This window comes from Agelaius tricolor, unplaced genomic scaffold (genome assembly GCF_023055355.1).
Source record: "Agelaius tricolor isolate 1412-34295 unplaced genomic scaffold, bAgeTri1.0.p SCAF_9, whole genome shotgun sequence".
NCBI classification, from domain to species: Eukaryota; Metazoa; Chordata; class Aves; order Passeriformes; family Icteridae; genus Agelaius; species Agelaius tricolor.
The window spans coordinates 40,858,337-40,882,243 of NW_027269269.1; the positions used below are offsets into that span (position 1 = coordinate 40,858,337).

At 37.6% G+C, this 23,907-nt stretch overlaps 1 protein-coding gene across 1 annotated transcript in view; it reads right to left on the reverse strand.

The window, feature by feature from the left end:
* The window catches only part of ROBO1 (roundabout guidance receptor 1), a 687,918-nt gene that overhangs the window by 590,214 nt on the left and 73,797 nt on the right, over positions 1 to 23,907 (reverse strand). Inside the window, exon 2 of the mRNA XM_071433703.1 lies at positions 5,346 to 5,487. Coding sequence (XP_071289804.1) covers positions 5,346 to 5,433 — 88 coding nt within the window. The 5' untranslated portion in view covers positions 5,434 to 5,487. The remainder of the gene's footprint in view (positions 1 to 5,345; positions 5,488 to 23,907) is intronic.

A 23,907-nucleotide genomic window follows, 5' to 3' on the forward strand; every position in this document is an offset into this window, starting at 1 on the left:
TACTCAGCCTAAATAAAACCCTTCCTTTGGAGCCAAACTGTGAGGGGTGCTTGAATTGGGTTTTGGTTTACATTTCCAGTTCTGAACTGACAACAATATTCTGTCCATTTCAGGCTAAATGGATGTGCATGATGGAAGCACATCTTTCTACATCTTCCTTGACCCCAGCAAGGCCTGAAGTGTCTTTCTATTCTCCCTTAATGTGACCTTGACTTGCACAACCTACAAACTTGGTGGCACTTACAAGTGGAAGCAATACATTAAATCATCACCCCTTGCTACGCATCACTTACAGATGCATTTGCCACTGCTATATTAAATTAGGATCACAAAAATGCAATTTATGGCCAAGAGTGACACTTCATAAAGCTGTGAAAACAAAATTAGCAGAGAATGTGCACCAAAACACAGTATTTCTTTCCACTCCAATCTGTCAGCAGAACAGACCCTCCATGATTATGTTCTCTACAGTAGAAGTTATGTGATAGAAAGTTAAGGGCATGTCAGGATGAATTTGGGAGCCTGGTTGGTGAGCTGGATTTGAGCTGGCACTGTGCCCTTGACCTAGGGAAGTCTACCAACATAGTGGGATGCTTCAGGGAGAGCACAGCCAGCAGGGCAAGGGGCAATGACTCCCTCCTGTTGTTGTTTCATGAGTGCACACGGAAGGAAAAGATAAGAAAGCGAATCCAGTGCAGACCAAATGATTTCCATGTGCCTTCCAACCTAATGACTTCCCTGATTCCATGGGTGTTCCTACATCTGAGCTACTTGCTTCAACTCATATCTATATGTATATATTAAATAAAAATATATGTTATCTTTGTTTAGGCTCAGATTCAAGGACAAATATAAATTGCATGGAATTTAAGGACTTATTTTTAAAAAACTGACTCTTTTTAATCATAGCCTTCCTTCTTCAGAATTAAGATTATTCAGTGATTTATAGCTCAGATAAAGTTGCACATTCTCAGGTACAAAGTATTTGTTTGGCATTTTTTCTTCTGTCCTTAGCTTATTTTCCCTGTGACTTAAAAATCAAGCTTTGGAAGGCTTACTGGCTCATCTCACAACAGTTACCAACATCACTTTACTTTCAAATACTACAAAAATTTATAACAAGAAACCACGAATCCCTCCCATTGTTTCTTACTATGTTGGATCACTTGCTCAGAAAAGGTGAAAACTATCCTGAAGTACCTCCCAATGAAGGAATTTAAATCCATATCCACCTCTCTCTTCAACAAGTGCCAAGATCACTTAATTTTCTTAGCTCAATGAGGCTTCACTCTTCCTTCACATCTTCATGATCAGGGGCTTACATGAAATTTAAGCATTCAATTCTCTTTGACTCTCAGCCTATGCCAAAAGACAGCATGGGTTGGTTGAGTTTGGCTGAACATTCCCTTTTTTACACATTATTCTCAAAAAAAGACCTGTGTAACCACAAAACTAGCTCAGTTCTTAATCTGATCTATTCAATGCCTTGTCCAGTCATTGACAGATTTATTTTGAATATTTGACTGAAAAACCATTCAGGCAAAATGTACAGAAAAATGCCTGAATGCATGTTACAAGATCCTGATTTTCTTCATGAAGCAGCAAATTAATATCTTCCAGTGCTACAAAACTTTTATTCAATACACCTTCACAGGTTGCCGAGAAATTAGAAGAATGTATAATTTCTTGTTAAAATGTATCAAACAGACATATAAATCCTAAGTATCATATTCTGAGAACAAGTTCAGAAATGTAACAGGTCAAAACTACAAATCTTGTTTTCTTTAGCCAGATGAGTTTGAGTATTTTGAGTACTAAAAAGTTAACAGCAATTAAAAAAGAAAAAATAGACATGAAAGAATTTAGTTACTTATGTTACTGAATTATGATTGGCTTGACAAAAGCTCTAATGAAAGAGTATTCAGATCTCAAACAATTCCCTCTTTTTCACTGCCTCTAAGATGCTACAGTAAGCAATCTGAATTTTTGGGAGATTCATTATGAACAATTGTCTCCTGTTGCAAGCAAGGTAGGAGGATGAATTTATTTCCTGTTGTGTTTCAGTAATAAGCCAGGAAGTATTAGGGAAAAGGAAATGTGAAATATTACTTTCTGCCCCAGGAAAAGTCAAATCCTGAACTGATTCTCCTCAGTAAGCTTCTGTGGCCGCCAAAGAGAGTTGTTTATTTTGGTTTTTTTACCCTTACAGCCATGAATAATTTCTCCATTTTATATTTCATTATGTACATTTTATCTATCTTATGCTATGCTATATATTTGCATTTCTTATAGAAAACCTATTTTCTGGAGAAACAACGAACAGTAATTGTAAACCATAAAGGTACAGAAGCTCCTGTCAAAAATGTCTCAAAAATCTGGGCTCAAAACAGATATTTTCCTTATCTTCCTCTCTGTAAGACCTATAGAGAATGCTGTTGCAAAAATCTTATTATAATCTATCAGAAGCATTCAAAATTTTTTGTTTGTTTTCAGCATTGCTGAAAAATTTGTTATGTTTTTACAAGGCTTTCTTAGTGCAGGTATTTCTGTGAATCTCAAGGATTGACAACAAACAACGCAAGTGGCATCTGCTCCAGTTCAGATGGAGAGACTTTCCACAACAGTCACTGTGTTTAAGAACCAGGTTCCAAACCCAGCCAAATTCAGCAGAAATGCTCCTGTTGTCTCCATTAGCAGTCCAAAAATTTGTAAGTTTGCAGTTATTGATGTCAAAAAGAAAAGTCAGTTCAAATTATTAACATTTTTTGCTGTATGTCATGTATAGTTTTGTTTTTTTGTTTTTTGGCTCTTTTAACAATCTAGTAACTGTTAACTTTAAAACACTTGAAAGACTTAACTGAAAACACAGAACCCAACATATGCATCTAAATATAATATGGCATTAGTTAATGCCATGTTTTCTTAGATCAGTGCACTTTAAAATCAGCTATCAAGTTTTCCAGCTTTAAAATATGCAGAGCAACTGGCAAGGAAAAAAAAAAATCACATCTTTCCCAGATAATGTTCAATCCCTGATTAAATAAAGATGTGCCAAGGCAGAGATACTTTATGCCTCAGGAGACAGCCATAGTGGAATTGTGAGTGTATTTTATATGTGAATTAGAGGTAAGATGTAATGACATGAGATGAAAGGCTCAGCCATGATTTTAATAAAGGGGGGAGACAGTGCTTCCCTGTGGACCCCATATGCAAAGGAGTGAGACTCAACAAGAATATATGAAAAGATTCAACAAAAACTACAACAAATGCTTCCAAGTTATAAGGCTACTATTAAAATTCATCACATTTTACTGAAGCTGAGTATTCCAGATCTGAGGGTAAGCTCTAACACATTTCTGATAAATTTAATTTCATATGAAAAGCTACGTCATCAGTAAGGCTGGAATATTTTCAATTTTTAGCTAAGACAGAATTTTGTGTTTTGAAACCATAACATCTCATTTTTTTAAAGGTTTCTAATAACATGATCTAAAAATATTTCCATGTAATTTGTTATTTTTAGAGCAGGATTTTAATTCTAGTAAAATATCACAATTTAGTAGTACTATGATAACAGACATTTCAGCTGCCTAGTGCTTTTAGCAATCCTCAGGAGAAGCTATTACCTATTGCTCTATTGATTTTTAAAATTTTTTTATGGCTGCAGCAGAATTCTAAAGAACCATTATTTAATTTTCTTTCATTAAATATAGGAAATAGTTTGAGATTTTTCACAGTTCTCTCTCTTCCTGTACATTGAAAAAAAAATTAAAAGAGACATGCCTTTGTAAGGAATAGACATGAAAAGAGCAAAATGAATGGGATGAACTGCTTAAAGGAAAAAAAATAATCCTGCTTTATTTGATCTTTTGTGATAATCACACTCCTGGCCTCCTGCCAGCAAGGCTCAGCATGCTGATGTCTGGCCAAGTACAGTAATCTCTTGGTTCAAGTCTGAGGTCTGTGATGAAAATTACAAAGCAGGGGCAAAAATCAAAATGCCACCTGTGATTTTATTCTGAAACTAATTTGATGGGAAAAAGTAATACAATGAAAACAGTCTTTTTAGTAAAGACTATGAAACTATGACTAAATTGAAACCAATGCAAGTGGATGGAGGTAGCTATCAAGCAAATACATTTGGATCTGCAGGCATTCCTTTTAAAACAAGCAGTAGATGTCTTTGTGACAGGTAAATTGCTTTGAGATTATGTTTGAAGTCCGAGGTCAAACTTTTAAAATGATAATTTTAACTTACATCTTCCTTTATTCTGGAGTCTTTCTGCATTTGAAAACCAACAAAACCAGGAAAAATCCCCTAATAATTTATTTCCTTATTTTCTGTGCACCACCATACAATACAAGCGAACAAACAAATCCTTGAGGAAATCTTTTATTCCTTTCTCTTTTCCTTCAGAACTCTGTATTTGAGCTAGTTGCTCAAAGATATGGGGAAGAGAATTCTATATTCACAAAATTCCGTATTTACAATGTATTCAAATTAGAAATTAAGCCAGTAAAGTCATCTAAATTATTCATATTGAAAGCAGAAAAACCAACCAGTAAAAACCAGCAAGCCACTTTTTTTTTTATATAGCTGTGTTTTCCTGAAAGGTTGTACATCATTAGCAGAACTCAAAGTATGTTTAGATTTTTCTTCCAAATATTGAAAATTCCTCAGAATTACTTGGAAGCTGCTTTTAGAGAGATTTGCTCTTAAACAAAAACCCATCTAACATTTGGTTTCCTTTGTGTAACTAGAACAAAAATCCACTATTTGCTGAAGTGATACAGGTTCCCTATTTTACCACCACCTTCTTTATAAATTTGTATAGTATCTTGCCATTTGTATACACACTACTCCTCTCTGAACTGGTAAGAATTACCATATGCAAGCACCAGGACAATTCCTGATCTCTGGGCCTCACTGAAACATTGCATTTCAGCATTCCCCAGCTGCTATTTTGCTTTTCTTCAGGAAGGTTCTCTATAGATTTCCAATTCTCTTTGATATTCAAGTCTGTTTCTGCTGTCTATATCTTCCCCCCACCAACTGTGCTAATCAAAGAAATGCTTTAATAGCCACCTTAACCTTGTCATATTTTCATGCCACTCCTTTCCTATATTTCCCTTGGCATTCAAAAAACCCCAAACGTTGCAGCACAGACAATACAATTAAATTGCCAAATTCTGTGTGTTACGCATGCAGATAGGCTCACAACTTTACTAATTCCACTCATACACACATTTTAACACCCAGAGAGAACTTCAGGTATATTCATGCACATATTCACATGGACAGCAAAAAAACCATGAGCATTTATGTTTAAATAAAAGGTACCTACCTGGAATGAGCTGGCCCAGTAACTGATGGCATCTGGAAAGGCTGAATACAGCTACTACAGCCAGAAAAGGATAATGTTTCCATTTCATGATGTGTCCCTCCTTGCATTACACCAGCTCAGCAGCACTAACAGCAAATGTCACCTGAAATACACCACAGAAATAAGAACAGAAGAATTAATGATAAATTGAGGTACTAATAAATATTTTTGTCCAGAGTAACTCTATGAAGAATGCTGGTTTCAATACAGCTCTAGCTATTAAAACAAGGTTAAATTATTTAACAGTTAGGCAGTTAAAAACCACAACCACAATATTAGCTATCCTTGCAGAGCAGACAACCCCAAACCAGATGTTTTAAAGGGAGACACTAGGATCCCCATAGTGCACATATGTGTTTTAAATGCACATATGTTGTTTGGTTAAGTTATTAAAGAAATTGCTCACTTCAGCAGGATAATTAGGTACATGTTTAATCCATTTCAGCGCTGGAAATACTTAAACTCTTGCCTAAGTTGGAACCACTGTCAAGGCTATTCAACTTACTATGAAAGCAGGGTTAAAACTTCACTTGAGTCTTCTTATGAAACTATGTTTTGCTGAAGGAGGATTAAGGATAATCTTACCCAGTAATAACTTTAACAGTTAAGACAATTTTCTGGTGAGTTTCTATGTTCTTAAGGGCAAAAAACTTTCATCTAATTGACAGGAAAGCAATCTTATGAAGGAAGACAATATTTTGAAGTAAAAAAATAAGAAAATCTTTTTAACCAGAATATGACTTTTAGATCCATCATTCTGACCACATCTGTAGATTAAAAAGCATTCACAGCTCTACCAGTGCTCAAAAGTTATCTCTGCTCATCCTACTTATTTGTTTACTCTTCACCTACATTAATGCTTAGTATAGACTTGTCCAGAAATCATGGAATTGTTGGAGTTGGAAGGGACCCCTGAAGTTCATCCAGTCCAATCCCCTGCCAAGGGAGGGTTACCTGGAGCAGGTTACACAGGAGTGCATCCAAGTGGGACTGGAATGTCCCCAAAGGGAGAGACCACATGGCCTCCTTGGACCTCAGGCCTTGTTTTCAGCCTGTTCCAAATGCCTTTCCTCTAAAACTCTCTAAAATATATATGGTGTTTTTCAGATGAATTCAGTAGATTTCTAAAAGCAGTAAGATGTCTTTTAGATAATTAAAAACACACAATCTGAAATCTGATTGTTTCATTTTGGGTGATTTATTTTGGGGGAGGTTCTTTGAGTGTTTTGGGTTTTTTAAAGGGCCTTTCTCTGAATACAAACCCAAATGCATAAGAATGTAACATCCCATATATTCCAGAGTATCTGGGTTCATGACAAGATCTTGATGGTGAAAACAGACACTGTTTTAAGTGTCTGTCAAGTTATGAGATGTGCCAAATTGCCCGACCCTAACCAACAATTAGAGACCACCAAGCAACTGTAAATCTGATGTACATTGACACATCAAAATCTAATCCAGCAATAAATAATTATGTTAGACCTTGATAACTTTACAACTACACTTCTTATTTCGCTCTCCTTGTAGTTAATGTACACTCAGAGATGGCCAGTTTGAATGATGAATCCTACATTATTTAAATGCCAGCAGACATAATTGCAATAGTGAAGAAAACTACAGTGACACCACTCACTTGTTTGTGCTGTTGGGACAGAGGAGTTTCATCTGTAAACCTAATACATATTTAATGACTACAGATTGAAGAGTTGCATGACTACTGGGAGCACTCAGCACCACCTGACACTTTTGGATGTTCAAAAATGCATAAATAAGTTTCATATGAACAGATTCAATCTCCTACACATGTTGCATTTTAAATTTTCTTTTTGTGTTGCACAAAATTTTGTGTGCCTCTACTATCTTAGTAACTAGAAATAATAATAATCCATTTCCTATTACAATTACCTGTGTCTTACAACATAGCTTACTACTTTTTTTTCTCTCATCTTTCAACCACACTGCACACAAAACCTCCCTGTTTCTTCCATTCTCATTCTTTTAATTTCCCCTATCACTCATATGGCTGCTCTTCTGTTGCAAACAGCTTGACAGCTCTTAATGGCAGAGTTAACTGCAATTAATGGCCAGGGTGTTACATGCTGCTCTAAATGCTGTTCATGGTAGGACTCCAAGACTGAAATTTGCAAGCTCAGGCCCTTAGAATACCCATCTCTTTCTCTGTATAGTAATATAGGTTTACTCTGTAAAGCTATTTACTGCTTTGGTTTCAGATTCCCATTGTTTCTTTACCTTAACTTGTGCTCTGTGTGAGCTCAAGACTGAATGTTGGTTCTAACACAAAGATGAGGAGCCAGCCCTTGGATTTTGCTTCATCAAACAAAACCAGAAAAACAACACTTTCAGTTCAAGATTTACTTTCTCATTGTAATGTGAGGTGAAGGAGGAGGAGAGAGAAGAGGTGTTCAAGGTGGCTGAACAGACTCCCCTACATCCCATGGAGAGGACTATGCTCAAGAGCAGGTATCCACACAGCAGCCCACAGAGAGCCTCAGGTGAATGTTCCCTGGAGAAAGCAGCAGGAGCAGGTGCATCCTGAGTGATTACAGCCCATGGGAACTAACTACACTGGAGCAGAGGGAAAGTATGAGGAAGAGGAAGGAGAAGCATAGAGAAGCTCTTACAGACTGACCAAATCCCCCTGCACCTCCTCAGGGAAAGGTGTGGCAGCAGAGGTAGAAGAGTTGAGGATGAAGAGATGGAGTTGGGCCTAGGAACAACAACAAAGATGGGAGAGGGAGGGTTTTAATTTTTGTCTTTTTTTCTCACCATCCAACTCTATTTTAATCAAAAATAAATTTTGCATCTTTAGCCAAGTTCAGCTGACCCCAACAGTGAAGTTGCAGGGAAGAGATGAATGCCAGGAACAGACCTGATGGCACTCACCTTCTCTGTGAAGGCATGCCATGCATGAATCCAACACTGTCTTTCCATACCTCTCTCTTGCATGTACTTAACTGGTAGTCTCTGACTTCTTTTTAATCTCTCTATGTGACAGAGCTCCGCTCCACAGGGAGCTCTGACCATGAATGTTCAGTTAAAAGATTTTCCACCCTCTTATTCTGCTTGTAGGCTCATGTTTGAAATAAAATATTTCATTCTAAAGCTGGAAATTCTCAGCATCATTAAAAATATTATTCTTACAAAAAAATTCAGTGAAAACAGGTTCCATGAAGCCAAATAATTTTAATAGGAAAACAACATTTTTTAATCTACAGTCTAAAAACAAATCCTGTAGGTATTCCTTGAAAACAATCCTGAATAGGAGGCAAATTCTCATTATTTGGGGTACAGAGCTTCTGAAAGAGTAGCCCTGATCACAGGAAAGATAAAGTAGAAAGAGTTGTCATCAGAATGGTTTTCAGAGAGAAGCTGAGCCCAGCCAAAGAGAAACAAGATCTTTCTTTTCATCATCTACTGCCACAGTGCCACAATTCTTGCACTACACAACAACAGAAGAAACACCCAGAAATATACTGCAGCCAAAGGGACACAGATGCAATTCTCTGCAATTAGTTTTTCAGTGTCTGACCTACAAAACTAATGCTGCAGAACAGTGACTGGCACTAATTAGATGTTGCCAGTGACAGGAGAAGGATGCACTCACCACAGACACTTCAGCTGGTCTGAGACCTCACCTCACTCTGCACCAAACGGCCACAGACCTTCACCAGAATGTGCAAGAAAAGACTCAAACCCAATGCTTTGTCCAGGGTGCACAATGAAGATAAACACTGGCTTCTCTATGACATTATAATCATTAAAGAATCAATGGCAAATTAAACTGCACAAGCCCAGAGGGGAAAGGAGTAGCGTGGTAAATGCAGGGAAAAGGTCCAATCAATTTTTTTTCTCCACTTCCAAAGTCTAGTGCTATTTATCACTACAGCCAGTGTAGAAGCAAAGACACAGACAAGATCAAACCAAAGCTGGTTTTATTTTCATGTCTTTAGGAGTTTTGTTGGGTTTTTTTTCCAAAAATGCGATAACTATTGATGATTCTCTTAGGTAAGCATCTTCCTAAGACTAGATTTTGACAGAGCCTTGAGTAGAAAGAGTGGACACAAAAGTTAGAATCTTAATTACCTGACTTGTAAAAATAACTTCCCTATATACAATAGATGCACTTCAGTAAATATTATGCTAAAGAGGATTGCTTATCTACAGAATGAGGCATAATTTTGATTTGCTGTGTACCCAACCATTCAGGAATAGACTAGCAAAATTTCACCAAAAAGAGAAAAAAACAATAGAAAATATTTCTTTTGAAGCAAGACTAGCTATTTTTGGAAGTGGAATTTTTTAAAGCTTGTCATGCATTTTTAGACCTGCTGGTAGTGTTGGACCTTCCCTTACTTTCAATCCCCATGCCTATTAGTCAGACACCCAGTTATTTGGTCATGTCTGTTTAGACTGACACTACTTCTGAACTTACTCCTCCTGTGCCTTAACATCAGTACAGTTACAGATCACTGAAATTAAGAACTTCCCTTTACTATTTTAAACATCCTGTCTATGTTAAACTAAATTGATTTAAAGATCCAGAAGGAAGTTCTGCCCTATATTGACTCAACTGTGTCCATTTAGGAGCAAAAATGACTGAGTTGATGATCTAGGGGGGAAAGTCTGGTTACCTCCTTTTTTGCCATAAAGTAAGTCTATTTCTACCAAGACCAAAGCAGCTGAAAAATAGAAATCTATTTAAACCAGAGTAGTTATCAGTATAACTCATCTAGGGATGTAGACTGTCACCCTATCAAGTGACAGTTTCAACAGACATTCATGAAGCTCATCTTAGTTCATCTTTAGTAGTCCTCAACATTTGCATTTTTAGAACCTTTAACAATTGGTTTGAACAGTTATGATGCAAGATTTGCACTTTGCTCACTTTAAGCTGTTGTTTGCTTGCTTTTTTAATACAGTGAGAAACTCAAGAGTAAAATATTTATTGTTATTAATAATAGCAATGTATTGAACGTGCTCAATTTACATTGCCAAGCTGGCAGGTGACAAACTTACATGTAAAGCAGTGTTACCTAGATTGTGACTTGTGATTTCTGTATGGTATTTTTACTGCCTAAGCAATACCAAGTTGATCTACTATAATTAAAATGAAAAAGAAGCTGCATCCATGCTCATCCCCTTGTAGTTAAGCTAAGTCTGAGACAGACATATGACAACAGAACCCAGTTTTTCTGCCACCAGTTCCTTGGACCTGACAGATGCTCAGGAGATATTCCTGAGAACTGGAAGAAAGTAAGGATTATTTTACTATCTTCAGGATTAAGAATTCAGGGAAGAGATTCAGGCCTCTTAGCCTCATCTCAAACCCTAAAAAGGTGAGGAATGAACCCATTCTAGAGACCATCTCCATATGTTTGGAAGGACCAGAAGGTCATCAGTAGTCAGCATGGTTTTATAAAGAAAAAAATGCATTTAACCAACCTGAAAGCCTCCTGTGATGACTGGCTGGGTAGCTGAGGGGAGACCAGTGGGTATGGTTTATCTTGACTACAAAAAGTCCTTTGATGCTTTATTCCATAAGATCCTGGTAAAGAAGCTGATGAGGTACAAACTAGATCAGCAGAGAGTGAGGTGGACTAAAAACTGCCTGAACTGTCAGGTTTAAAGGATTGTTAGCAGCATCACAAAGCCCAGTTTGCAGTCCCTTGAAGTACATCCCAAGGGCTGCTACTGGGTCCAACACTGTTTAATATCTTTACCAGTTACCTGGACAGTAAGACTAAGTAGACCCTCAGCAAGTTTGAAGACGACATAAAACTGGGAAGAGTAGGAGCATGGTTGTACCACTATCCAGAGGGGCCTCTGCAGGTTGGAAAAATCTCATTGAATTCCAAGAGTAATCCCAAATCCTGCATTGGGTGAGGAACAACCTAAGGCACCAGTATACCCTAAAGGGCAGCTGGCTGGAAAGCAGCCCTGCCAAGAAGGACTCGGTGCTCCTTCTGGACAAAAAGTTGAGTAGCAACGTGTTCTTGCTGAAAAGAAGGCCAAGGTATCTTGGACCAGGTCTGGGAAAGCTCTGACAGCAGGTAGGAGGAAGGGTTCCTTCTTCTCCCTCTCTCAGAGGTGAGGCCACACCCCAGTACAAGACAGAGTGGAGCAAATTCAGCAAAGTGGCACAAAAATGTTTAAGAGTTAGGAAAAATCTGTCATTTGGGAAGAGGCTGGGACTGTCAGTCAGCAGAAAATCCAGGAATCAGATCCATGTGAGTAAATCCTTGCTGTGATGGAATGAACAATAAAGAGCCACTGCCTCTTGGCAGTGGTGGGCATTGACAGGGCTAAAAGAATAAGATGAAACACAGAAATTCCACTTAGATATAAGAAACAAACTTCTCTATTACAAGGTGAATGCACAGTAGAATAGGCAGCCTGGATAAATGTGGTTACTCCATCTTTAGATGCAAAACATGATAAGACATTCCCAAGCAGCTAAATTACCCTCTCCTTACCTCATCTTTGATAATCCTGCTTCCAGGCTTAGGAATGATACATAAAAATCAGCAATCAATATTCTGTTTTGGGCAATAGAATATTACAAAGTGTCCAGCCCTGAATAAAAAAGGCTCTCTCACTGAAAATTGGTCACAAAATGCTTAGCAGCTGTAGTGCAGGGTGACAAGAACAGCTGTCAGCATCAAATGGTCCTGGAGCAGGGGCAGACTGAATGAAGATAGCATGATGGGGATGCTCTTTGGGGCTTAATAGAAAAAAAATTAAATAATATGAATACAAAAATCACTTATTCTGCGAAAAGCCCTCAATTCACGGTCAATAAATAGAAAGTTGAGGAGGTTTGTGATGACATTTTTAGGGGAATAACCTTATGATCCCACGGGGAAAGAGAACAAGCAGATAGACGAATGTTTATACATGCTATGCAGCATTGTAAGCTATGGCCTGTCATCACTGTGATAGTTGTGTTCAGCTTGATTATTCCCCTGGAATGCAAAAATCAATTCTAACTTGCAGACTATTATTTTGCACAGACCTTCAGTACTGCAGATTTTGTTCTCTATTTTATCTTCAGTCACTCTCAGGGGAGCAATCAGAGGCCAAAAGGTAATTGGTAACAGTCACCAGTGAATTCACTGAACAAAACTTTCCTCAAATCCAGAAAGTGATTTCATTCTGCTAATTAGCTTTTTTTTTTTTTTTGTGGAAACTGCTGATATAGCTAAAAGCTGAGGGAAGAGAGGGGAGTGTGTGTGTGTGCCATCACTCTCAATAAGCTATTCAAGAGAGAGAGGGAGAGCCATCAAGGTCTTAGCGAAGAGTTCTACAATGCAGGGTAGCCTGTGTGTGTGCACACACAAGTGCCTGAGTGAGAGGAAAAGGAGATTTGGTTTTAGAGATTTTTAATCTGACAAAATTTACTTCAAACCTAGAGGAAGGAGATGCTTTGGGTTGTTCTTCCCAATAGTAACCAGGCAGCCTCACATAATTCATGCTGAGAGAACACAATTTCTCTATATTAATAAAATAACTCTGCCAAAGGAGCAGAACTACCATCAACAGCAGCTTGCTCCATGCAACTCTAAAACACAAGACTTGTGAAGCAGCTGTTTGGTCTTTAATGCAGTTTCATATTTCTCAAAATTTTACCCCCTGTGATCAGCCTGGGTCTCCGTCTTTGTACAATTAGGCACTGTCTATTAATGAGGACAAGCAAGCAAATGGGAAACAAATCCTGTGGTAACTAACAGCACTACAGAAAACCCCATGAGAAAATGAATGGAATTCAGACTTGGATTTGGATGTTGTACCATATTCAAAATATAAAGCAAGGAGGGGAAAGTAAAAGCTGACAAATCTTGGTTAGTAGCTGGATCACTAACTGAGGCAAAGTATCTGCGAAGAAATTGCAGATAGTCATGAGACTAAAAATGGTAACAAAATGAATAGATTTTCTCTAAGGTTGCTACATTTAAAATTCTTAGCCTTGTTATTTTTCCTTTTCTGTGATTGAACAACCAGAAAATAAAACTTTAACATGATTTTGAACCCAAATTGCAAGACCGTCAATCACGTACTTGTCTATACCTACTCAGAAGTATTTATGATATGTATAATATGAACTATGTATGATATGAAATATTTCTCATCATTTCTCAAACATGGGAGTTTCTCAATTCAGAAGTCTCCTACTGGATGTCAGGAAGAAAGTGGTGCTTTACTCCTATTAGATAATTCCACCTTTCCATTTTATGAATTCCTTTTGCACATAAGTGGTGCAAGAATTAAGTACCTCCAGTTCAAACTTACATAGCTTCCTTCAAGGAGGTTTGAACTTCTTGAAAGAAATGCTATCTTTTGAAAATAATCTAAACGTATAAGAAAATCATTAATAATGTAATGAGGCCTTTGTTTTCCACCACCAAAATTTGAAAACCTGGCAAAAAGTTTAAAAATTTTATGCACAACCAAGGATTAACCTAAATAAAGCAAAAACTCTCATACTTTGCATTACTGGTGCACTATCTTCCTTTTGTCCTTTGGCAAATTGAACAAAAGACTCATATCTCAGCTACCAGGACTTTCAAGGGAGTGTTTGGGAACTGTGTTCTCTACATCTATACACTCATCAGTTTTTTAACAGGAAAAAACATTATTACTGCCTTGATGTAATTAGTAGTTTCTTGATTTGTAAGAAATACTGATAGCTTTCAAACATTATTAAGTGGTGGACATTTGAAGGAGTGGTTGCTGTCAAAAGTGCCTCCAAGTAGAGTCACACTGAAAAAAAAAATTTGATAGAAAGAAAATCCCATGCTGAAAGGTTAAAAAAGAAACAACAAAAACAAACTCTTCCTTTTGACTGCATTTTGACTCCTCTGTAATACCTGATGTAAAAAGCAAGGGTTTCTCAAAGGCATCAAGCTTTAAGCTTTCACAGTATCTTTGAATGTCCTCAGCAGCGCCAGAAAAGAAGGATTCAATTTTCAAAGATAATTGTGTCAGATAGCTGTCTCATCCCTTTTCAGAAACAATCTGATAAATACCTAATTACCAGCCAAGTGATTTCAGAGCCACACAGCTGGGTCTGAGAAAAGGCTACAGGGAATGACAAGGTCCCCTAAAGCCATCAAGAGCAAGAGGCATTTGGTTTGTGAATTACTTCATTTATTCAGCTGATAAAATGCATAGAAAGTCCCCAGAGGGAAAAAAAATTCATAAAATGTTGAAATAATAAATAGAACCAATATTTAACCAGAGAGGTAAAAGATTTCCAAATAACACAGAATTGCATACTACGGAACAATTACGTTCCAAAATCCACACTGGTAATTAGAGTCCTTAAAACCACTGATTTTTTTCCAGAAAGCATTTGTACAGTACTCAGACTAACCTTGTCTTTTCTTGATATTGCTATGCAAGAGGAAAATTGCTTTACAGTAAATTTATATTGCAGTTTTGTTGAGAACTAGAAAAGCATTCTGATATTAAACAATTATAGTCCTGCCTGTTAGGTAGTCCTAGCTGCCAAAAAAATAAGAATTTATAATTTTTCATCAATGTTTAAAAACTCTGTCATTCTTCTTGAGCAAACTGGTAATACAGCAATGCTTTCTGAACATACCAAGTTTCATCACTTTTAAGTTATCTCCACCAGTTACAAAACCCCACAGGTATTTCATGCAGCATCTCAGATTTCAGTGAATCTTTTGAAAATCTACATTGTAAAAGCCAATCCTGTAATCTTGCTGAATTCCTTGTGCTTAAAGAAGTGTTGGCCCCTATTACATATCCTAAATGTCAAAGGATTGAAGAGCATGAAATATCAAAGTAACGGTGTTGAGTTCAGAATCACAGATGGGAAGGAGATTACTGATAATGCTTCCACAACATGAAGTTGAACAAGTTATATATTCCCCAGACTTTGTGCAAAATGCAACAGATCTGGGGTGGTGATATCAGAAGTACCTATTTCTCACCTAACTCTGCTCCCAGATGGGAGCAAATCAATTGGGATTCTGCAAATGCAAGGAAACAAGGATGGACCTAAGCAATTCTGTAAATCTCACTCACTGAATTTAAGAGTGAGGACAAAAAAAAAGTCTTGCATGTACATACTGGAGATGTGAGTCAGTGGCTAATGTGAGGGATCAGGATGCCCAGGAAAGTGGAGTTACTATCCCTGGAACCACTTCAAAGATATGTTGATGTGGCACTTTGAGATGTGGCTTAGTGGTGACCTCAACAGTGCTGAGTTAAGTTGGACTCATTCTCAGGGGCCTTTTACAATCTAAACAATTACACAATGCTACAACAAAGATTTAAGCTGTCTTGCCTTTCCTCTGCTATCTCACAATAAACAGCGTGAGAGTTTTCAAACCTGCTCCTTTCTGATTCTCAGCTAGTAAATTGGAGCATTTCTGCACATGCCATCATTCACCTTGCACATAAACATGAAGTAAAGCTGTCTGGGAAGAGCTGACACTCTGTTAGCATTTGAGTTCCAGCAATCAGGCCTGCATATGCAGAGGGGCACGAAGCAAAAGGTCCTGGGCTTTTGCCTGCCTGAAAATTAAGATGTGACCTCAGGTCACAGCTTTGGTATAACCACTGTTCTGAAACTGTTTAAATTATGGAAGTAAAAGTCCTGGATGAATTCTCCCCCACAACTACATTTGAGGAAAGAGACCTGAGTGCAAACCACACAGTGAAAAGAAACACCCAGACTTCTTTTCAGTATATGGTGACATATTTTTGTTCATCTAGTTTCCAAACTTCTTAGGTTTCTATCTATCATGACAAGCAGGGACATTAGAGACCCTCTCAAAGAAAGAAAAAACTTTGTGAAATTAATAAAAAAAAAAAAAAAGGAATTCTAGACAAAACAGGGACTGCTTTCTACTGCAAACCTATGAAACAATAAGCACTTTGGGACTGTGGGCTGCAGCTTCTGCAGCAAAAGGCTTGCTGGAATTATTTTCCACTTGAGATTCAACTCTGAAGGAAAGAAAAATAGCTTGGCTTTTGCCCTTAGTAAGAACAAGAGTAATTAGAAAGGATTTCCACAACCTGCCTCACCAACAAGCCTTCTCAGAGACAGAAAGGTACATCAGGATTCAAAGAATATTCAGCTCTCCCCTACAGCACACTGATCCTTCTGGAGCCGCCAGGAAAGGTGAAACAATGCAAGGACTTGCAACCTTGTCTGCTCCTTGCTTAAAGAGCCTTCTGTGAAATACTAACTCCTTGGGGGAAAGGAAGAAGATGCCAGCTTTCATGAAGCTTCTGGAAGAGTGGCAGGATCCCTTTGAAACTGAGACTGATCTGATAAGGTCGTTATGGTTGTTAATAGCAACTCCTTCCTCTGCTTCCTTGGAAGAGACTCTGGCATTCAGTGGCAGCTCAGGGGAGGCAGCAGCCGAGCTGTCATTGCAGGGCTGTGTCTCTGAAAGCCTCATCCTGTTCATATCTAGCAGACAAAAGAGCTTTTGCCTGCAAGTGAGGAGTACTAATGCCTCCTATTGTTCCTGGAATAAAATCGGTAGCTTTTTGTTATGCCTCTGCCATATAACATATGCCCATATGTTATACTTAAAGCCATCTCACTGATTTTGTTCCCACTGAAACCAGGAGTCCAGAGAAACAAAAATATTTAAAGTAATTGCATTTCTACAGCTCCTGGGACTGTAAATCTTTAGGTCAAAGGTAAAAATCCTAAATGTCACCACTCCCAGACACAGGAGGAATGCAGGGAGGATGTAACCCTTACCTCTCCTGTCTGGCTAATGGGCAAATTTCCACACTATCTCCAGGGAAGAGATGCAGAGCAGTGCAGTGGTGGGCCTGAAGTACATGTGAGGGAATGAAAACAGAGATGTGGGATTATTTCAAAGGGAAAGTTTAGAGATGCAGGAACCCTTCAGATCATTGTGGTCTTGCTACTTTTGCTTCAAACTCCTACAAGAAGAGCCAAGAGACAGCAAGACCACAGACTACATGCAATAAAATGTTATTCTGCAAACCCTAATAATCCCTCGAGGATGCTGAATGAAAGGGATTTGTTTAGTGTATGTGCTGTAATCAACCTATGAAAGGTTGAGGTATCACCAGCAAGCTCCTCCCAGGAGCAGGCTTCCTACCCTTGGAAGTAGGAGGAAAGAAAATCTAAGGCAAGACCTAAAAACTCATTTTTAGTGTGTCCGTGGAATTGCAGAGAAAATATATTTAAAAGCTGCACTAAATTTGATGAAGAGCAGGATAGTCTAAGCAGTAATTTGAAAAATGAAGATGGCTCCTAAAAACAATGTCTCCCTCCTTCCCCACCCCCCCCCCATCCTTCTTCCTCTTTTGTTATTTTCCTTTTAAAAAAGTCCTCTACAGCATATTTTTAGTCATCTCAGGGTCTATTGACTCATAAGTTCTGGTTCATCATTTAAGAGCTGAAGTCATTGGTTACAGAGTTAACAGTAGAAAAATAATGAAACAGATAGAGCATTCTGACCCTGGACAATTTGCCTTGTGAAGATGCTCCCAGATCATTTATTCTGTCCGTTAGAAAGACAAAAGCTGTTAGTGTCCATCAGAATATGAAATGCAATAAACAACAGAGTGCTTTTAAAGTTTTGTTCCTAAGTATAACTGTAGAAAAGTAAATTTAAAGGATAAAGCTAAAAATATCCTGACCAGGAAAGCACAACAGATATGGAAGAGAGAATGAAGGACTTATGTCTTAAAAAGGCTACTCAAACTTACCAATTCTGTGCAAAACTTGAACTAACCTTCACATACAAGAATGAACAACCATACATGTCTCAATACTAAATTCCAGAGTTTCAGCTATTCAAATAGCAAAATAAACCAAAGTTTCATACTTATTTTCTCCTATCAGTACAATGCAGTTTTCTGAGAGAAAACAGTCAAGAAAAGGCATTTTATCATAATACAGATAATATACTAAAAGTTAAGATTAACTGGCTATCATTTTGACTGTTCTGTAGTTCCTAGCTTGGGTCCTGAGGCATTTTGCATCTGTCAGATGCACCATCAGATGCTCACACATGTATCACGCTCCCTCTAAGTACAAGGGACACCAGCTATAAACATATTTTAAAAGTTATGGATGTGCCTGACATAACTGGTGTGACCTTTGCTGATAGAGGAACTGCTGTATAATCAGTCTCATGTGGGCAGAAAAATACAACAACATCTTGAATTGCTGAATTCAGTCACATCAGCAGGAATTTGAAAACATAAACCAAGCAACTAAACTACACCAGCTCCTAACCCTTCAGAGGCTCAATGAGTTGAAGCTCAAGTTTTCCCAAGCTTGACAGAAATAGACAATTGGAAACTTACAGAGGTGGACAACTGATTTCCTAGCAGTAACCCATAATAATAGCACTAACCTTTAAAGGATGAATAACTACTTAGGGATAGAAAAAATAACTGAGTCCTCAGGAATTGCCTCTTCATGGCTTAATAATCAGCTGCATTTATGCATTTTTATTTAAATGGTTTTTGTGATCTGGGACTACTAGAGGAGTAGGTGTTGTGAGACTGTAATTTTAAAAAGGCTAAGATTCAAGAGGAATATCACTGTCTTTGACTTCAGAAAATTCTATATTTTCTTTCACTGAAGTGGCTGTTTCTTTGAAAATACCTGAAATGAAATTCATTTTCTAACAAGCCCTGTACTATTAGAAAGGAGATGCCAGTGGAACATAGGAACAATATCATATTCTTCATCTCTGAACTGGAAACTGAATCAAAGAATGTTAGTTTGATATTAAAGAAATTTATATATGTGCTACTGGTACTTTTGGAAGACAATACTTTCTAGGACTCAAAAAAAGGCAACATTAACTTAATTCAGCCAAAGAAAATCACTGTAAAAAATTACTCAAGATATTTTTACCTCATTCACTCCTATTTAAAATAAGAATTTTGTTCTAATATTCCTTAATATTGGCTTGGCTTTCCAACACTCACCCATTCCCTCCTCTCCTTTCAGGTAAGTGCAGGTAGATGGGTGCTTTGCTAATGCTGCCAGTGAGAAGGCAGTGGATTAGATGTTCACATGGCTGCAGTGTAAATCTGCTCACATTTTGAGCACATGAGTTATCATACAGCCAGATGAAATAATTGGTATTGATGAAGAGGTTCATAACATGCCTCTAAGTCCCATCCCTAGCAAGCATTAAACTCATTCAGAGCTACCCTTCTCCAGATATTTTCCTGTTAGTGAAAGGGAAATAAATTTATTTTAAATCCTTGCTCTCTTCTACACCAACCTGTATCACAACCATTCATTTCCATTCATCTCCTGATAAATGGATATTTCATTTGTTTTCAGCCTACCTTGGAGATCTCCAGTACGTATTGACAGACAAAAGCAAACGTGTTGAATGCCACAAAAAGCACATTCTATAGAGTACAAAGCCTTCCTCAACTTTATCACTAGAAAGAAGTTAATATTTTCCCAGAGAAATTGGTATGCAATAGCACACTTGTATGTGCTTATAGAAGAAAGCTGTATCTCACACAGCAAGCACTAAAATTGAAACCTCTAACAATATATGATCACATTAATAAATTCATACAAGTAAAGCTCCTTTTAATCAGAAAGCAATTCAAGAATTTTTGTACCTAAAAAAATAATTTAACTGTTCCCTAGTACTCTTCTCATTTCTTTTATGTCACCCTGCATCCATACTTTTACTTGTGCCTTTTTCACAGGTAGCAGCATCACAACTTTTGGCCAAACTTTGCTGACTGAGCTTTTACTGACATCATTTCCATGGAATAATCCACTCCTAAGCATGAAATCTACAACTATCCTGGTCTTTGCACACAACAGTTTATATATTTTGTTTATAAACAGTTCCTCTCCCTCAATAACAACTTCAATTTTTCTCTCCCAGCTGAGGCAATGTTGCCATGAAAAACTCTCTCAGTTCCTCAAATGTCTCCCAGCTCCACAAAAACTCAGCTTATTCAAAGTACTCAAATGGCCAACAGATGACAAACCAAATCTCATTTTCACAAAATGAACACCATCTCTCCTGGCATTTAAAATTCTTGTCAAGATTGCCTTCGATGAAATAAGAAAGTTAAATTGAAGCCAGGGAGAAAGAGCATGCTAAAGTACATTGTTATGCTTGCCAGTGGTCCAAAGATACACAGTGGGACACCCTAATGTATGTTTTGAAGGAAAACACTTTCATCAGTACACTGGGAAAAATGTTTCCCTCATTAATACCTACAAACAACTCCCTCTGCTTCTCTCCTCCAGAAATATCACCTTAAAAGATACTCTCACAGATAAAACATGACCAAACACAAAATAATTAATGACTGACAAGTTGACATTCTTCAAAGCAATAGATGATGCTCTACTACTGCAAGCAAGGAAAGCTAAGATAAATAAAAATATAGGGCATGAATAGAAATAACAGCAGGTTTGATTACAGTGAAAAATAAGAAAATCCAGAGCTGTGGAACAGTTGTTTGAAAATCAACGCTCCTTGGTAACAAAGAAAAAAACCTCAGACCATCACAACCTGTTTCCCAGAAAATCAAATTTCCCTGCAAAAAACTTTTCATTTCTAAATATTCAGACTCCAGTCTTCAAAAGTCAATATTTATGAGAGTCCTATTTAGCAATTTGCTGCTCTAATCTAAAATAGCATTGCTCACATTTACATATAAATTAAGCCAACTGCATCATCACATTCCTTAAGCAGTTTATTTACTGTGTACTAGGCAAGGCATCTGTTTTAGTTTTCCATAAAATAGAAAATACCATATAGAAAAACATACATCTTCTCTGAATAAGGAAATGGAAAAAACTGAACTGTATGCTCAGTGTGATGCAGAGGACTCAGAACACAACATCAGAAGAAAGGAAGTAGAAAACCAGTGCAGGAGTGACAGTCTGTTTTTACTTCCATTTAGTACAACCTGTCAGTCTAACTGTGAGCCTAAACCACTAAATTCCACATATGAAGGTCAATCTGAACTGTTAGGCAAACATTCTGGCAATTTATTTTAGTGGATCACTGTCTCCCTTCAAACATGAATCACACTCCATGTTGTAAGCCATAGGAGGTACAAGAACAATTTGTGGTAGCAGATCCTACTTCCACTCATGAAACCTGCAGTAAATGCACCCTTTATTAAACACATCTTGTCACAGTCAATGGCTTTTGAGGGTTTCTTGGGAGGAGTTTTGTGATTTTGATACAGGCTCAATAAAAGTATTTACTAAACAAAATACACAAGTAGCTGTATTGACAAATCCAAGATTTCCCTCCCCACTCCTGACCTTTCCTATACCTAGTCTTCCACCTCACCTAGCTGGCATGCCATCAGCTTAACATGGCCAAAATTGACCTCTTTGTCTTCCCACCAAAGCACTGTATCACCAGCATCTCCCATCACTCAAGCCTGTAGTAAAGACCTCATTTTTGTTTCACCTCTGCCTAGCCTTCCTAATCCAGATCATAAATAAATCTTTCTGCAGCTTCTCCTACACATTAAAGATCATTTTCTTCCTTTTTGCCTGCACGGCTAAATGCTCACTTAAGCTCTTGGTTCTCATTTCGATTCATTTATTCTCAAGTCCCATTACATCGTATCAACCATTCCCTTTCAGCCCATTCTAAATGAAGGTTTTAGTTTTATCTCCATTTAGGTTTCATCACAATGGGTAAAAATTCCAAAAGCATAAAACAGACTAAAACCCAAAGATCCTCAAATCCATTTAGGATTCTAAATGAATATGGGCTATTTTTGTAAGCATTCATGCAGCTCAAGATGCAGATTGTTATTAGACACATGAACATGTACAAAAGCTTCTCCTCCTGACAATGGCACATAAGTCCCTAAGTATCTTGGAAATTGGACAATTTTACACTCTCATCCATTCTTGTAAGCTTTCTGCCATCTTCTTACATTTCACACATCCATTTATGTTGGTATAATTTCTTAATTTTGTCCTTTTTTGCCTCATCTTCTCTTTGGGCATTTTAAATTATACTTCTGTTGCCATCTATTTGAAATACAGCTTTGCCACCTCATCCCATAAATATCTAAAATTCCATTTCATGTCATGTCTTTGGCATAAAGGATCTTCTGTATACTTCCTCTTTAATGGCACATCTAACTCTACTTTAAGTAGCAGTTCACTAATGCCACTTCATTAAGATGCTTAAAGCTAAAATAGTAACAAAGCAATTAACTATTCATATAAGGAATGTATATGTACATAAACAACATATATTTGATGGCATATTGTCACCCTGCTTACTTTACATTCTAATCCATGTCATTCCTACAGTCTAATCCATGTATCATGAGACCGAGCCTCCACTGGGAACAATAAATCTTTTATCTATACATATATTGAACCTATAGTTTCTAGTAATTCATGCACACAGACTATATAGAAAATTATCAAACTAAAATTTTGAAGACAGCCATGCAGAAGTATAAATGAACAGTATTTCATTCTTTCCTGGTTTTCTTGCCCTCTCTCATCCATGACAGTAAATTTTTGTTAAATTTACTATTAGAAATCTAAAATTTGGAGAGCAAATTAAAAAAATGTGTTAAATTAGAGAGAAGCATTTTTATGTTGGTAGCCAGATGAAATGCATGAGAGTACTGCAGTGTCCCCTGAGGCAGCAGCAGATTAACAACAGTGGTTCACAGCTGACTCAAAGAGCAAAGTGAACCAGAACCTGTTGATGTTCCAACAGCCAGATCTGAGTCCATGTGCTGAATGCCACAGAGGGATGTTTCTGGGCTGTGAAGGACACCAGGTCCTGTGTTGTGCTGAAGTGAACAGTGGTGATAGGACTGGACATCAGTGGGCCATGGCCCTCAGCCTGCATCCATCCACTTCCATTCTGGAACTGTGAGAGTATTGGCTCCCTAGGCGTAGTGTGGTTTAGAGGTTCTGTTAAAAATTTTGTCCTTCAAATCCAAATAAATACAAACCACCCATGATATCAAAATTCCAACAGCAGTTTCTCCTGTTTGGTGGCCTGTCCTGTTCCCTCTGCCCTGAGCTAGCATTATTGCTAGGTTTTGTTTTCAATGTGTCCAAGTCTCTATCCCTGTAAAGAAAGACCATCCCCAAGCTGTTTGCTCAGTTCTGGTGATGGTATAATTCCTGCATGCATCCAGCCAGCCATCTCCTTTATATTGGATAAGGTTTCCACTCAGTCTATGGTTTAATTTCACAAATGCTACAGGGAGCATGAAGGGCATAATCCAAGTAGGCAGCCATGACTGTGGAAGAAGAAGGAAAGTATTGCTTCTGCTGACATTTGTGCCAAGCTAAATGACTCTAAGACCATGGCTTTAGACCATGACCAAATCACAACTCTAACCTGTCAGATATTCTTAATTACAAACCTTTACCTTCTGGACTAATTTTTAAGGCATATATATGCAAATGAGCACTGTGCAACAAACTAAAACATGAAGAAGGCATTTAGCAGCTTTCATGGGCAAACTTTAT